We start from the raw sequence: 17371 nt of genomic DNA on the forward strand, positions 1-17371 counted from the left end.
GCAAGGCCAACAACTGCTTTTTTGTTTCTAATATCCGAGTGACACACAGGCTAGTATTTCACTAAGATTCACGTTTCAGATGTTTTATTTCAGTTTCCTCTTACTGCTTAGATGGGGTATTTGTCCTGAACATATGATGCAGTAACAGAGAAGTGACTTCATGTAACTCTTAGAAGTAGGGAGAAAAAGTGGATGTATCAGTAATGACAAAAGTAGTACTTAAGGTGCCTTTTATACTGTTAGATATACTGGTATTCTGCTTCAGTCTTGCCAGACTTTTCATTTTTGTAACTTATTTCAATTTATTGACTTAATTATGATATTTTGAGTTAATCCTAATAATACTAGTTCCCTCTTTGAATAACCTTAACCCTCTAAGGAAATAGCTGAACAACCTCCAGAAGAAAAAGAAATGCCAAAACCCCTTATGTCTAGGGAAGAATTAAAATGCTCATTTCAGAGAAATACCTGAAAAAGTGATTATAAGTGAATTGCATCCAATTCAAAAACATAAAATACCTTCACATCTGAACTGTTTTCTCCTTTACCATTTTAATTTGAGCATCTGACAGACTTTATTTATGACATTGCTGCTATTTCTTGATGCTATTTTTAATCTATTGAAAATGGTGTGGAAATAAACCATCACTTTTGAAGTACGCTGTCTGAATATCCATTGTGTTTTACATCATGAGTTTAGACACAGAAGATAAAATCATGGAAGATAAAATCCACAGAATTCAGTGGAACTGAGAAGTTCAGCTTGAATGTGACTTTCCCTGTGGCTATTAGATTGTTGTAGCTGTATGCCACTAGAAAATGGAAATTATTACTTTGAGCTTCACAAAAAGAATTCTGGTTTGTAAGGAGAAAAATGGAAGTGGATATTCTTTAAACAGGAATGTTTAACTTTTTATCTTGATGTTCTTTGTAAGTTCATTATCACATATAAGAGGAGACTAGAAAGCATTAGCCCAACAAGAATTGTTTTTCCATCTTATTTTTTAACTTGGCAACCTAAGAAATGTTAAGTCACATGATCTTATTGCTAAAGGACTTCGAGGGAGCCTCTGGAGCATATTTTGCCCTCTTGCAATTTAATTGAAAGAGTGAGGGCATTGATTCATTAATAAAGATGCTATTTTTCCTCAGAACTTCTGTTGAAATGAGCATTAAACTGAGAGAGACTAAACTCTTTAATTTTTAGGACTTACTTTAATTTCTCAGTTTGGTGAAAAGCTGTTACCTTTAAAAATGTGTTTTATGATACTTAATTTCATCACTTATTCTAGTTTGAGAAAAGCCACTTGGGATAGTTTTGCCAAACTTTTTTCTAAAACTGGGGAGGTATGTGTGGTGGGGGGGAAAGTAGACGGTAGGTTAAAAAAGTTGCATCTGTAAATGAAAAAATGCAGTAAGCTGGAAGATAGAGCATTTTGTAAAAGCAGCCCGATTGCACAACAGAAAATTCTTGTGACTCCCTTTGAAAATAATGCTTTTTCCCTCCACTTTTATTCTAGCATCCTCTCAGCATTTAACACAGAAAAAAAGTTCAGTTGCGCCATCAGAAAGTACTGTTCAAAGAACAGGTAAATCTTACTTTGGAAAAGCAGAATATAGGTGAACTAAACTCTTTGTAATTGAAAACGCATTTATTTTAATGCATATTTAATGGTCACTAATATGCTTGGTAGTTTGGGGGTGGTTTGGTTTTTTTATTTTTTTATTTGTACTTTTGGGATTGATTTTCTTTTTTTAGATACATTGTGCTTTAAAAGTCTCCAAAGCCTTGTTGGAGATTCAGTATGGGATCAAGTAAAACAAATGAAAAAATCACCAAGGCAGTTTTTAGATAGTCATAATCTGTGGGGGGACTGCATTTGTAATGATATGTTGTGTTTGAGTTTTGAAGTTTTGTTAAGAGCAAGTAGGAGTTTTTCTTTTATGTGGGACACTGCTGAAAATATTTTCAAAAGCCATGCTGGGAACGTAAGTTTGAGTTGTAATCCTTTTATTTCTGTTCAGCTTTTAATGAACCCTCAGCAGTGTTTCAAGGATGGAGCCCTGGCAGATTACTTTTTGTTGTTGCCAGCTATTAGCATGGTGTTTCACCATCAATTCTGTGGTGTTTTAAAAAAGTAATTTCCAAGATGAGTAGGGAAAATGGATAGATGTGAACTTGCGGATGGGAAGTGCCACTCTCCATCGATTTGCCATCTCTAATATGATTAGAAGTAGAGCTTTCAGAAAGTACAAATTGTACTAAATTCCTTTCTTTGAACTTCCACTTAAACAAAGACATTCACACACCCTGTCGATTGCCATCCGACTCATTGCCCCGGTGCTGATGTGGCTGCATTAGGGATTTCCTGCTGGAAGGGGGAAGCACTGACGTTACTGACTTTTATTATTGGATATTCTCCCCATTCAAATTTTGAGTAGAAAGAAAAGTAACTCTTTCCTTATGTTGCTTAGTCTATTTTTCTTTTGTTACCAAGACATCTGTTTTTCCTAGATGGTGCTATATACACTTACACTGGAGAGTCTGATATTCCAGCAATACAAATTGTAAGGGGTATTTACCATAAGGGAACAGATACTATCTGTTTTCTTACTTTTTTTACACCTTTGTTCCTTCTCCTTGGGTACTAAATTGATCTTAAAGCCACAGTTTTGTGCACCACTGTCCCAAAGATTGCAGGGTGTTTAAGGGTGAGACGGAGTACATAAAGGCAATGTGACAAACAAACAGTGAGTTAATACATTACATTGTAATGGTAGTCCCTAAACCAGTGGCAGTTTCTCATGAGAGGTGCTGTGTTTAGGTATAGATAATCCCTATCAACAAAGGATCTGGTGGGTATGGGGAGAATTAAAAGATGGATAGTAAAAAGATTAGGTATCTTATATGATGAAAAGGAGAGCTGTTTATTGTGGTGAAGACTCAAAAGGAAACCTGATCTTTATGTATAAAATCACTATGTGAGAGAGAGAGAGAAAGAAGGCAGGTTAAACTTCTCTTTACATCATCTCCTGAGAGATTTTTTTTCAATTCAGTAGAAGTATAATTGGGCTTCAGAAAATTGTCTTCCTTTGCATTAGAAGATATTGCTCCAAGAGTTGGTTGGGTTAAGGCAAAATTTTACATGCATAATAGATCCAGATTAGTGTTTTTAAGGTTTAAAACTAATAAAACCTAGAAGTTTTAGAAGTAATAAACTGTCTAAAATGGAAGTTAAAAAAGGGAGAGGACTGTAGCCCTTGTCAGGAAGTTTCTCTACAGTTTTCTTCTTCAGGGTTCCTTTTAACTTTTCTCTGTCTTAGCTGGTGCAGGCCATAATCAGAAAGAGCACTTGGCTGATGTGGTACTTTGATATGTTAGCTTGCTTTGCCTTGTGAGAGAGAAGTTTATTCTTCAGACCTAATACATAATGAGAAAAAATGTGAGATAGTCATGCCTTGTCAGCGGATATGTACTTCTACAGCAGACTTTAAAATTATCTTTTTCTTTTGTAGAACTTGAAACAAATGCTCCAGTAGTTGCTGGTCAAAGGTAAGGAGATAGTTTGTGTAGATTCAGAATAGATACAGCTTTCATGGGAGGAAGTCCCTTTCTCTTTGCTTCAGTTGCACAACTTTTGCTACTGGTCTTCCTTTTCTTGTCCATACCCTTTCTGTCCTGCTAAGAAATTGGGATAGTTGAATGTTTCAAAACATTGCTGAAATGTAGAATGTAAGGTAACTTTTTCCTGAGTCTGTCTTCATGATTTGGGCAGTGTTTCCTCGTAGTCCTTCAGCCCTGAGTGTTGCATGTCCTGGAAGGGTCTTGATGGTTCCACTGTTCTGATATTTTCTGAAAAAAAATCAAAGCTAAAACCCCCAAAGCCTGCAGCTTAGCTGTCATGTGAATCTGTTTTCTGAAAGTAAGTCTTTCTAAAGTTTGTTCTTCTGCCTTTGTGACTGTTTTCTCCAGATTTCCTCTGCGTTTTCTTGTTGACACTTTGCCGAAACCTGATAGGAAAGCCAGGTTGAAACTTCATCTTGTCCAGATTAAGACATTCAGTAATTAAAAGATCAAATTTCAAATGGTTCTGTTCTGTCAGAAGAAAATATGGTTTCCAAGATCTATTTCTGTTAGATTCTAAACCCACCTGGCTCTTAAATTCAGCCTAGGCAGCCGTAATGACAGACCTTCGTAAGGTTTTTGGATCACTGTACTGGCACAACTGGCCAGGTTTTTGATGCTGCTCTCGTCAGTGGAGTGATCCCCTAAGGCAGGGCAAGAGGTGCAATTCACTCATTTGGTTCAACAGGAAATAGGGCAGTGTCATCTTTTGTAAGGGAGGTAATGCAGTACATTTTCTCAGATCAGGAATGACTCTGTATTCAGTATTTAACTATATTTACCTTCACATGGATAGGGATCTTTCTAGTTTTATCAAAGACGAACTGAAATTTCACAAGTTTTTTTTAGGGTAGAATTTTTCTAAAAAGCTGGAGGTGCAACACTTGGCAGATGAGCAGATTCTCCAAATGAAGTGTCCTTGTGTGACCATTCTCCAAACTCAGTCAGCACATCAAGTTACCACAAGTGCCTTTCTCTGTGGATTTTTCTGGACTGATGCTTTTCTGAGCAAGACCGGAAAAGAAAGAAAGTTTTCAGGCAAACTGTGAATCTAGTGATGGCTGATACTCACAGCGGTCAGCTTTGAGCTCCTGGAGCTCAATGCCATATGGTACAAACCTTGAGAGGAACCTTGCAACCTGCGAAGCACTAGAAATATTTTTACTTGGGCCAACTTGATTTTCTCCTATAAAAGGAGAGAAGTGATGTGTTGGTTCCTATGAGACAATCCAAGCAATGGATTAGTTACTAGAATCTGTAAAAATTCTCTGTAATAACTGAACTTCAGCTGATGATGCCTGTTTGCTTACCTCGAGGTATCCTCTGAAGCAGGTGGCTGTTGTTGCAGCTGCCCAGGTTACTTAGCAGAAGACCAGTTAGTGACCTGTTTGGGGGATTTGTTTTATAGATTGCCCATAATACTGCCTTACAGGGAAATAGATTTCAGTATTTATTTTGTATCTGAGACAATCCACGTGCTTCCATATTCTCCTCTACTGGGTTTCCTTGCTTGAGAATGTTTGTTTCTCCTTTCATTGACAAACTGTGTTTTATTTCAGATGTCTGTTACTTAAAACTACAAGTATTTGTAGTAGTTTTTCTTCTCAAAGCAGGACTTCCTCTGCAACAGTGACACTGTAGTGGAACCTCTGTAATGCACAGGTCTGCTCTGTGTGTTTTCAGTCAGTTCTCTGATTCAGGTAGCCTTTCTTGAAATCTTGCAAGTATAACCCAAAGGGCATGAAATGAGTTTTCTTTCTTCTTTTCCATTATCAGCAGAATAATTTATTTGGCTAATTACTTACCTTTGAATTCACAGCAGATAAGTTTAGCTTAATCTTCAGAAACCACTTAGTCATCGGAAATTGTCTGGCATTAATGCATTAAGGAGAAAATACCCAAACCTCAGAATGAGTTTACAGGATTAAGAGTGATAAAATAAGAGGAGTTTAGTTACAAAATGTAGCACTCCATTTATTGTCTCAGTGACAAGAAACACAGATTTCCACACTACCTAAAATTATTTTTTTATAGCAGAAAAAGTTTTCTGTTACTAAAAAAAGGATTTTAACTTCAAGCTTTAAAGCTTGAAGAAAGTTTTAAATAAACCTTAAGCTTTTTAATATGTGAAGAAATCACTTGGATCAATGGAGTGAGTCTTTTCAGCAAAAATGAAAGCTGGCATACTCACTGAAGAGTTCATAATTCCTCCTTATGTTCATCTGCAATTTCAACTCTGTATTCCCATATCGTAGCAGTCTCTAATGTAACTTGTTTGCTTTTCCTAGACTTCAGTAATGGTGGCACCTGTGGAAAACAGAGCAGACAATTTATAATGCATCTAATTTCTTGGTCTTCTAATGTTGAAAATATTCTCTTTGAGGACTTCTCAATTCTGTATCCTCTGATAATTTTTAATAGAAATGGACTATACTCTGGCTTACTCAGGTCATTCTTCATCTGATAAAACTTCTGGTATCTCTAGCATTTCATATCTTCAGTGCTAATAGTCCGGAACTGGTACCTGTGTCGGTCCATCCTCCAGCTTGTCTGAGTTGCATAGAAAAACATAATTCTTCTTACACTTCATCAGAAATATTTTGTCCCACTTTATTAGTAATGAGACAAAAGAGAATTGTGAAAAGTCTAAAACTCCAAATAGAAGAAATTCAAGAACAGAGGACTCTGCCGCTTCACAGGAAACTGTAGAGAATGGACAGCGCAAGAGGTCCTCCAGACCAGCATCTGCATCCAGCACTGCAAAAGGTAAAATGCACAGCCATCATTTCCCTGGAGAGGGCAGGAAGTAATGTACTTCCCCAAATAATAACCCTTTCAATAACTGGCTCATAACGATGGTTTACAACTTGTAAATGTTGTGTGCTTTAACTCTAGTTTCAATGATTTAGACACAGGTTGAAGTGTTTACCGACATCTGTACTGGCAGTAAATCTTGTATGAATTTCCCATTGTTAAATTTGTGGAACTTGTTTTCTGCAGTACTCATCAACGTAGCGTTCAGCAAGCTTGCTTAGTTGAAGTTGAAATCTCTTGGCAGAAATGTGTTGCCATTAAAAGGACTGTACTCAAGTAAAAAAGTGACTTTTTTTTTTTTCCCCTGAAGCCTGAAAGACACAAGACAAATGCTTAAGTCTTCCCAAGTGCATGGTCAGCTCTTGTGAAGCCAAATGCTGTAGTTCAGGCATGCTCAGAACGCTGTCTGGATGGCAGCCTGGAGCATCAAGGAGTGCTGTGTGCTAGTGCACAGAGCCTCAGCTGTTCTTTCCAAGAACATGTGAAATTCTAAAGTTACAGATATTAACATATGGCATTAGCAGTTGCTGACGTGCCTTATTTCTACACAGGTTACAATCTTTAACAAAGTATGCAGCATTTGTGTGATACACGTGGTCATTACCGGAATGCATGGTCCACGGTGCCATTCTGCATTTCTGAAGCTAACTGTGTCAGCTCCTTATGTTTAAGGGTCAGAAAAATTCTGATGGACGAAAGTTGTGCGAGAGGGTAGAGAAAGACCGTCAAGAGGCAACATGCGACCAATATTTTAAAGATAACATACAGAACAAAGAGGTATTAATACAAAATTATTATAAAAGGAATTCAAGTTGAATTCAGCAACCATTTTCCATACTGAAGATATTAAAAGTTTGATGGTAAGAACATTTGCGTTTAAGAGTTTCAGAGAAGACTTCCACCTATACGTAATTGTGCAATGACTCTCAAAGATTATGTAGAGGGACCTATATGTTCTGCACTTTTGTGGCTGCTGAATTTAATTAAATTTACTTCTTGTGGCAGGATTGTGCAGAAGAATCTAAATCTGTATTGTAAAAATAAATTATCTTTCATGATTGTGAAGAAAAGTTTGAAAAATGTGAAGCCAATGTAAAATTGATTTGGTGATACCTTCCTGAGTTTGAGGGGATCTGAAACGTATGACCTGCCCCACATACTGTAATGAATAAACCTAAAGATGACAACCAGTGGCACGTCAAATTCTGAAAATGTGGGAACATGAAAGTACGTCAAATTTAAAAAATACCAGAACTCACTTAGGGGTTTTGTATTGACTGTATTATTCATTTACCTCTGTAAGTAAAAATCATTGTTTTTAAAACATGCATCTGAAACTGCTGCAGTATCTAAGGGTTTTGCTTGAAAACATAGGTCCAGCTTACTGTGTAGTATCCTGGGCTTTGATTACCTTGTCTCCATGCAAGCAACTGCCTACTTTCAAGTTGTAGAGAAAACAAGCAAAACAAGACTCTCTTGAGGAAGAGGACAGGCTGGAGGATTAGTGAGGTAGCTAAAGAAGTGTAACGAGGTTTGCCACTTGTGCCTACTCTTTTCCACATTTTTATTAGTGAATCATAGTTTAAGAAAGCACATTTGTTTTGTATGCTCCTGGCCTCCCTCTAGACATCTATGGTTACATTATCTGTGTCCTGAGAAACTCGCTAATCCATGTTAAAGAGAATGCGGGGCTGGGAGAAGTTACCTTTTGAGATAGAGGCTGATTAAGGTCATTATAAAAATGGTAATTAGGAGCAACTTACAGCAGGGAGAGAGAAGTAGACTTTGACCAGTTCATGTAGGAATTCCCTTGCTGAGCATCAAGAAGGAGGCAGAAGGATAACCGTAAGAGAAGAGGACACACTGAAAGTCAGCCCTCATCCATAAATACACGGCCTGTTTCGGTGTGCAGTTTGGGGTTAGAAGCAGGCGAGGGAGATGCTGGTGCTCACAAGTGCTGGTGATGCTCACAAGGCACTGGGGACTGGGACAGGTACTGACTGCTGCCCCATTCGTTCTCCCAAACATGGAGACTTCACCAGCAGCAGGGATGGCTACAGCTAATGCTGCTGCTGCCCAAGCTACTTAAAAGTAGCCTTGCTGCTTGGAGGGAGCTCCAGTGACTGGAAGTTGTGCCTGTTAAGATGTTTCACTTCTGAAAACTGATACTGTATTGATATTTTCACTTTTTGGAGTACCTTTCCAGCAAGGGCTGTTTCAGCATTTACTGTAGCTTTGAGTTTGTTAAATTTTGAAATGTTGTTTGGTTTTGGTTTGGGTTTTTTTTTAATATGACATTTAACAGGCATGGAGTTGTACCATTGCTTTCCTAGTTTTAGATGTCTTGGAAATTTTTTCCCTTTTGACTCTTAAAATACAGCTGTAATCGCTTTTGGAAAATATTGTAAAGATACATTGCCAACATTTAAAATCACATTTTTAAAAAATCTAAAGATGCAAATACCCTTGGTCCTTAGTCCTTTTTTTTGTTTTGAATGGAAACTTAGTGCCTTGGTAAGTGCACTGAAAATGTCATCTGCTTTCACTGTAGGTTCTGCAAGTGCTTCTGGTTGTTCTGCTCCAGTGCTATATAATATTTTGTATCTTTCTGCATAAGCTGTTTTTCTGTGAATCATAATGTACACTGAAGAGACTTGTTTTCTAATGACCTGACTTTCCAAGGACTCAAACAACTAGATTCTTAACTTGCATGGCAGGTTCCAAAATACTGTCCTAAGTTTTTTTTATAACACCACCTCCATGATGCTTGGGTCTGATTGGCGCAGTTTGTGCCCAGCGCTGTACTGCTGTATCACAGAGACTTCCTTCTGTGGTACAGCTGAGCAAGTTGTGGCATGTGGGGAACTAAAGTTAAAGAACAGTTAAAAATACACAACTCTCTTATTTTTAAGGCCGTTATATTAGGACTTCATAAATGTTAAACTCAACACTCGGAAATAGTGTCCTAACAGAAGCTAGGGGGAACATCATGTTGTATCGCTGACAGCTGTCTTCAGGGTAAAGGGTCCATTTGTGTTACGTCTTGTGAAGAGTCAGTCCCGGTTCTGTGGAAATCCCGGTCTTCAGAGGTTTCCACTCTGGTGTGATTTTGGAAAAATAAAAGGGCAATCTGTGCACCTCTGGTGAATGGCTTACCGACTTCGTATCCATGCTTTTTTTCTTCTCTTAATTTCAGAGACGAGTGCCAGTGCAATGCAGTCAAAAAGAAGAAAATCCAAGTAAATTACTGCATGGAAACATGAAACTTGTAAATGAGTGTGAATTTACCAATAGCAATTTTGAGCTGTGATTTTTCTTTTTTAAATTCTGTACAGTAAGTCATTTTAATATTATACTGTTCCCAATAAATGATTTTTTTCTAAAAAACAGATAAATAGATACAAAAACTGGGTTCTTCTAAAACCCCCTGGATTTACAAAGTGAAGTCCAGGGTTAGCACATTAGGTTAATGTGTTTGTATGAAATGGAAGGGGTGGGGAAGACAATTGTAAATTTTATTTGTTTCCACTTTTCATAAATTAGAATACAGGGTTGTCATTTTTAGGTATTAAAATAATGTATTGTGCTGTTGTTTAAGTACTGTATGTGAATAGCAGTAAGAGGGTTTATAAACAAACCTGATCTTGTTTGGAAATGTAAATAATTTTATTATATAGTAGATCTGATGTATTTGTTGTAGAAATGGACCAGTGAAACAAAAAAATAAATTTAAGGGTTTGTATAATGTGGAATCCCTCATGCTCTAAATAAATGTTATTGTCCTGTAATTTGGGTTGTATTATTATTAGCAGCAATAACAGCATCATTCCAAACAGAAAGATTGAAGGGATTATTTAGAGCTCTAGGCCCGCAAGCTCCTTATATGGAGCTTTAGAAAGGAATTTGTTTAACCACAAATGAATTAACCGATGCAGCTGTTCCTGCAAAGCAAGAAAAAAAACGCAAAGGCCAGCCTCCTGCCCTTGGGATATGTGCAATATACATACATAGTGAGGAGACCCAGAAGACACTGCTTCCCACAAATAAAGCTGCTCAGCAGGAAAACACGGTAGAGAAGAATGCCATATTAAATGGTTTGAAGACTTTCTGAAATGCGGTAGCCTGAAGTATATTCATCTGGATAACTACACTGCTATCAGTGGTGAATGGTTTGTACGTATTGCTGCGGAAAGTAGGTCAGCCTCTTTGTTCTGGGAAGCTCTCACAGTGAGAAACTGAGAAGCCAGTCTTTTCAGATTGCTTGTTGCTTTGTGCACAAGTAGATACTTACGCCTTTTTTCTTTTCTTATGGAATTTTAAAAATACGTATATCAAAAGGCTGATTAAATATAAGTTGTCATTAAATATAAATTGTCACCTTTTATAATGACTGAAATTACCTATTTGTGCACAAGGTAATAGACACTGAGCAAGGCTAATGTCTCTGGTCCTCACTGTCAGAGTTTGGATGCTCTGTATCTTTTGCACGGGAAAGGTCAGATGTTGGTACAGGAATGCCACCTCCTCCCACGCCCCAAGAGCCCCTGTTCTCTGAAGCCCTGTCTCTCGCCCAGGTGCTCACACTGCTCATACTTTATGGGGTGGGTAGTATGAAGTTGGTTTCCACAAAAAGCATCTACTCCTATTTATATATGCATGTACAAATTTCTGTATGCACTCATGCACATGAGTTCAGTCAATAGGAAGCAGTTTCTGAAATAGCCCATTTTTACTTCCATCCTCCACGTTGTGTTTCTTAACCCTCATCTTTAGTTGGCCAGTTTGCAGAATTGGTTTTATTCCACATGCCAGTTTGCTCCACGCCTGTCGAAGTCTTCGTAGGGATGGGAGAGGCCCTGCGGTTTGATGTCGTACCCATCGAGGCTGCCTGAAACATGAGGGGTGGCTGTGCAGGTAACCTGGTGTTCACCCTGCCCTGTGCTTGCCCTTGCCACTGCTATTGCTGGTCAGGTCAGCTGGGAAGTTCTGGAGAATGAGGAGCTGGAGAAAGTCCACAAAACTGGAAGGTCATCTTCACAGGTGAGGTCCACGTACCAATAAATCAGGGGAAGAGAGGTGATGCACTCAGGTTTGTGGAAAATGCCACATTGAGGGAAGCAGACAAGCTTGAGGACATGGTCACTGTTTACAGGGATGTGGACCTTGGGAAAGGACAAATGCAAGATCCTACACGTGGGAAGGAGCCTTGTACCGATGCCTACTGATGCGCTTGGCAGTGACTGGCTGGGGTCAGAGCCCTGAAGGAGAGCAAGCTAAGCCTGGCGTAATGCAGCGAGGAAGGCTGCTGTACCAGGCTGTGCTAGCAGAAGTGTAGCCAGTGGGTAAGGGAAGTGATTGTTCCCCTTTTCTTAGCACTTACACCACATCTGGAATATTATCACCTGGTTTCCAACACTCCCTCACCCCCACACACAAGAAAGATGTTGCTAACATAGAGGGGACACAATAGAGGGTCACCAAGATGGCCAGGGGCTGGGAACACCTGGCCAAAGAGGAGAGGTTGGGGGAGATGGGCTTCATCACCCTTTCAGGTACTGGAGAAGATGGACACAAGCTCTTATGGAGGTGGGTGCTGGGAGGAGGCGACACCACTAGAATAAATGGAAAGAGGAGATTCTGGCTGGATAGAAGAAAAAATTCTCCCTGGGGACGGCTGGGCACTGGACCAGGGCTCAGAGAGGTGGCAGGATCTCTCTTTGGAGATTTTCAGGAATTGGCTGGACAAAGCCCTGTACAACATGGTCTGAATTTGGTATTTACCCTGCTGTGAGCAGGATGTTGGACTGAAGACCTCCTGAGGTCCAGCCCAGCCCAAATGACCCTCTGCTTTCCTGCTGCTGAATTTGGTTTTCCCATGAGAAGGTTTATCAAAGCTCACTCTTGCCAATTTTTTTCATTCCTGATATCTAACCTCAGAGTTCCTTGAAGTGATTCCCCCAGCAGCTCGGGGATCACGGGTGTAACACCCAGAGCACCCCTTTGCTTTGCTCTCCTGGAGGCACCGGCGCAGCACTGGGCTGCTGGGCTTGGAAAGTCCCGTCCCACCCCTGCACAAAGCACGTTGCTGATGACCGTGTCCACTCTCATTTGGGGTATCTCCAGGGATGGAGACTCCTCAACCTCACTGGGCAATCTGCTCCTGTGGTCAGCCACCCTTGCAGTAAAAAAAGTGGTTTCTTATGTTTAAGTGGAGTTTCTCTTATTTTTTTACTTCAGTTTGTGCCTCTCGTCCTGCCCCTGGGCTGAGAAGAGTCTGGCTCCATCTTCTGTACTCCCCCCACCAGGTATCTGCACACATGGATGGGATCCCCCTGACCCTTCTCCCCCAGGCTGAGCAGCCCCAGCTCTCAGCCTCTCCTCACCTGTCAGATGCTCCAAGCCCTTAATCATCTTAGAGGCATGTCTCTGCCTCTGTTAGAAGGTGGGTGGTAAGAACGTGTCAGGCTGTTGTGTACGTGCTTGGAGAAACAGCTGATGCTGTAGAGATTGGCTGATGTGGGACTCATCTTTCTCAGGGCAATCGGCATCTGCTTTAGCCCTTTCAAACATCTACTGAGTTTTAGAGTTTGGTAATGGGGAGGGAAAAAAATCCCCTCAAACGACTCAGCCTGTACCATCCCCTCCCCTGTATGTGCATTCTTGTCTTCAAAGAGGACTTTTTTCTATTGAGTTGTCTCTGATAGTTACAGCATTAACTTTTAAAAACTTATTTTAAAAACCAAAGCTTTATGCAAACAGGTTTACTCGCAGGCTTTAGAGGAATACACCTAAAATAAAGTTTAAATATTTTTTTTTTATTTCTTGTGGTTTTTCTTTGTATTAGATTTTTTTCAGTCAAAAGACAGCATTACAACCTAACAACCAAAACCAGGTTACAAACACACAGGCACACTACATAATGTATTCCAGGCAGTCGTGTCCTTCAGTCTGTTGACACACAGCAAATGTTTAAACAATGTCCTACTAGAAGTAGGCACCCTTTCTCTACTAATCTTGCTTACACCAATTTAACATGTAACACACAAAAAGGACGTATTTTGTTAGCTTCGAGTTTCGGACGAGGTTTCAGTCCTACAGCATAGGTGATGTAGAAAAACACGGGGCTTTTTTTTCCTCTTCTCAATATCCCAGTGTGGAAGTTGTCCCACTGTTGTAAGGCATTCAGCAGAGCACGGCTGATAGAGAACAGCTGCGTGGGAAATCTGCTTGATGGTGTGGGTGCTCTGCAACACCCCAACCAGGCCAGCTGTGTGGCTGCTCTACCCCGGGGCGGTGGTGGGCGCAGGGCTGGTGGCCAGGGACCATAACACTCTCCGATGCGTTTTAGGGAAGGCTTAAGGCAAACTTTTCTGACCAAACAGCACTTTCTTCTCCTTTCTCTTGAAAGTAAACACCGGCTATTGAACACACCCTCTGTCCTGGCGAAGCACTGGTGCTTGTTCTGCCGCTACTGCTCGCTCTCCATGCTCAAACCACTGAGGAACTGGGGTTTAGGCTGAACTTTTCAAAGCTGCCTAAGACATTTAGGATCTGAAATGCTTTTTAGCTAAAAAAAAAAAAAAGGGGGCTAAATGCTTTTTAGGGCATTAATTCTGTTAGGCTTCTCTGAAAATCCCAGCATCTACTTTTAAAACAACATAGAAACACAGAAATATTGAAACTGACTCCCCAGTCATCTCTTGCATAGGACTTTTAACTGTAGTTCACTGATTTATTCAAGTTCTGCAGTTGTATTAAAAAAAGATGACAAACTATGAAAAAGTGTGAAAGGCACATGTACAGTCAGTCCAGCATGGAGATGGATAATGTGCATGGATGAGTTTTACAAGCAGAATACCTAGGGTTGATACATACAAATAAAATATTGCAGTGCTCAGTGGCTCTGTACAGATATATTTATGATACGAGAGAAAATATTACTATTTTGCTGCTATGCCTTGTGCTGTTCCCTCATCCCTAGATTTCCCGAAGCATAATTGTGTCAATACAAAGCTGAGGATAAGATTTCAGTGAGACTTGGGCATAGCTGCTCCTGGCTTCCCTAACGTGGATACACGAGGTGAACATGAAAGAGTGGAGAAACTTTGGGCTCCCCATTTTTAAGCTACACTTACAATTTACTGTGCTGGTTTCCCCCTCCATTTGCAAGGGATGAAATCCTCCCCCTCCACAGGTGATAAAATACGATCAGAGTGGAAGGTAGAGGGATTTTTGTGGTTAGCTGTAGCAGAGCCAAAGCTTCACAGCAGGGTTTTCATGCTCTAGGACATGCGGTAGCATCCCTCTAGCAGAGCTTTGCAATTGCTCTGGATATGGGGCTGGAAAAGCGCCCCCCCCCAACCAGCCCAGGAGTTATTAGCTCAGAGCGAGTGTAAGGGGGACACACCTGTGTGTCACCTTGCTGTAAAAAAGAATTTTAAAAAGGACTACACCTAAGAGCCATCTTTGTTATTAAATGGAACTGCTCATCTTTGTCATCCTCATCCTTTTAAGGAAAGAGTTGTGGGTTTAGTTAATGACACAGATCTCTTTTAAGAAGCAAAAAGAAAAGCTGTTTGATGATACATTGATGAATGGCATGAACCGGGAAGCCATGGGGAGACGTCCTGCCCAAGCTGTGTCTGATTGTCCAGAGCCCATGGCTGATGAGTGCTCCCACCACTGGCATCCTGGAGTAAAGTGGAGGAGAAGGCAGCATTTCTGACGGGTTTGAGGACACTGATAACCGAAAGAAGGACTTGCCAACCATGCAGAGCCTCTTCCACCACTTCATCCAGCTTCTGCAGCCACATTCATGCGACCCGTGACAGCTGCTCTGGTCATGTTAATGGGACAAGGACCGAGCCCTTGAGGATGCCAGGAAATTATTCACAACACTGACATTGTATTGAGCAGATCTAAGAGAAATGGGTGGAGATGGAAAGCTCGACCTTGAAGAAGACAAGCCCTGAAGCAATCAACCCCATTTAAGGCCCTTTAATGTCCCCGGCTGGTCTTACGGAGAGAGTCCCCTGGGATGGAGAGGCTGCGATTGTGGTGGGTGTCTGTCCTTGGGCTCTGGTCCTCGTGAACAGCTGTGCTGAGGAGGTCACCAGACACAGTCCTATGGTGGAGAAGGACCTGGGGGGAAGCTCTGAGGACAGGGTGGGGATGCTGGAGTGCTGGCACGTCCCTCCCACCACCAGCAGCTATTTCTAAGTGCAAGCAGCAAAGGAGGTGCAGCAAACAGGAGGCATATCTGTGCCTCCTGTGGAAATGGTGGCTGTTGACAGTCCCCGGTGGCTAGAGAGTCACCGTGGCACCAGCTGAACATGGATGGCCTCTTGTTTTAAACCTGGACACTTAGGGAAGACTTGGGGACTACCATCACCCCATCCCCAGCACTGGGGAGCGAGGCTCGGCGCTGCCTTCTGGCAGGCAGCAACAGGCAGATGCTGAGAATCATTTTTCTTGACTTGAGGTGTCCTATTGCTTTTTACTGGCTGTTTTCTAATTATTATATGGTTTAATCTTTGGGGACTAGCTTGTTTTTCAATAAATTCACCTGAAATTTAACTTCCACTTTATGCAGGGCACTGGAACTGATATTTTTCCTCCACAGAAGCAATAGCAAAGCTCTGTGATTCAAATCTAGAACCTCACTGGAGTATTTTTTCATCTTTTTTTTTTTTGTTCTGACTGATATGACAAGACATCTAGTGTTTTTTTTTCTCCCCAGTGGGGCTGGATGGAAGAGGAAAAGGTATCAGTAAGATGTAAATGTAAAATTATCTATTGATGAGAAAGATGCCTAAAGGAAGAGTGAAGATTCCCACAGCAGTGATCTTTGGGATGAACCATGAGTTTATGTTATCCATGAAGAAAAAGACATGCTGACTCCCACAGAAAGAACCGTTTTCCTTCCAGATTGAGCTTTTACAGCAGAGTTTTTTGCAAAGCGCATTTGTGAGTGCAAGGGTGACAAGGACTTTTGCCCCACTTCCCCTGGCAGCTCCCCCCAGCTATGCAGTGCAGGCAAGAGCCAAAATTCGGTGAAAGGACTTTGTTGCGCCTGACGTGGCTGCCGGCGAGGTGTCCTGTGTGTGCTGTGGCTGTGCCGTGACCACTAGCCTGCCTTTGCACGGTGCGGCAAGCAGAGCCATGCAGGGAGCTGCCCTGGGAGGCAGGTTTAGATGTGTCCTGGTGCGATCTGGTTTTCATCTTAAGAGGCAGCACTTCTTCCAGAGGGCTGCCTCTCCCAGTCTTGCCCTGATGGCTCGGGGAGCCTCACCACTCGCTTCAGGGGTTTCATCCACCGCACTGGTATGGAGCCAGCCTGCCCTGCCCCATACCAAAAGAAGGCAACTGAGATGCAAATCTCTCGTTCCTTGCTTGGAGAAGATCCCCTACACCACGGGGACTTTGAGTCTTTGGGAAGCTGCTGCCAGGGCTAGAACCAGCTCGCCCATCCAAGCCCCAGCAGCCATGGCTGTGGCAGTGCCACGCTGCACAGGCAAAGCTGGCATTTACTGAACAGAGATCTGCCCAGGTCTCTCCACTGGGGAATTTCTCCTTCTTTTTCCATGCTTTCATTGCAAAAAATACAAAAATTTCCTCCCACAAATCTGCCTGTCACCTGCATCGGCATTTCTCCACGATTGCTCTGATTGATGGCTTCCCCCATCCCAGCTGCCTTCTGATCGCAGGTATGCGGTGGGAGCCAGGCCAGCTGTGGCTGATGCAGAAAGCACAGCTCTGCTTCACTTCCAAAATCCTCAGGGGCTCATTGCTTAAAATCAGTACCTGGTTATTCACAGACAAGCCCAAGGAGGGACCAGCTGCATTCTAGCAGCTGTAAGGTGAATTTTTGGGACATGAGCAAATGAAGAGGGACTGCTGCTCAGGGATGGTTTCACCACAAGTGGCCACAGC

The 17371-nt window shown here is 41.5% G+C and overlaps 1 protein-coding gene across 11 annotated transcripts in view; it reads left to right on the forward strand.

The window, feature by feature from the left end:
• The window catches only part of NCOA6 (nuclear receptor coactivator 6), a 43307-nt gene extending 33080 nt beyond the window's left edge, over window positions 1-10227 (forward strand). For 6 of the 11 annotated variants that reach the window (XM_052791272.1, XM_052791264.1, XM_052791234.1 and 3 more), the window contains 4 exons: window positions 1521-1589; window positions 3517-3553; window positions 6243-6391; window positions 9636-10227. In XM_052791272.1, the coding sequence (XP_052647232.1) occupies window positions 1521-1589; window positions 3517-3553; window positions 6243-6391; window positions 9636-9682 (302 nt within the window). In that variant the 3' untranslated portion in view covers window positions 9683-10227. Of the gene's footprint in view, window positions 1-1520; window positions 1590-3516; window positions 3554-5913 lie in introns of all 11 variants that reach the window. The other 5 variants (XR_008235858.1, XM_052791246.1, XM_052791254.1 and 2 more) reach the window with 5 other exon arrangements.
• The last annotated feature ends 7144 nt before the right edge of the window (window positions 10228-17371 follow it).

This window comes from Harpia harpyja, chromosome 1 (genome assembly GCF_026419915.1).
Source record: "Harpia harpyja isolate bHarHar1 chromosome 1, bHarHar1 primary haplotype, whole genome shotgun sequence".
NCBI classification, from domain to species: Eukaryota; Metazoa; Chordata; class Aves; order Accipitriformes; family Accipitridae; genus Harpia; species Harpia harpyja.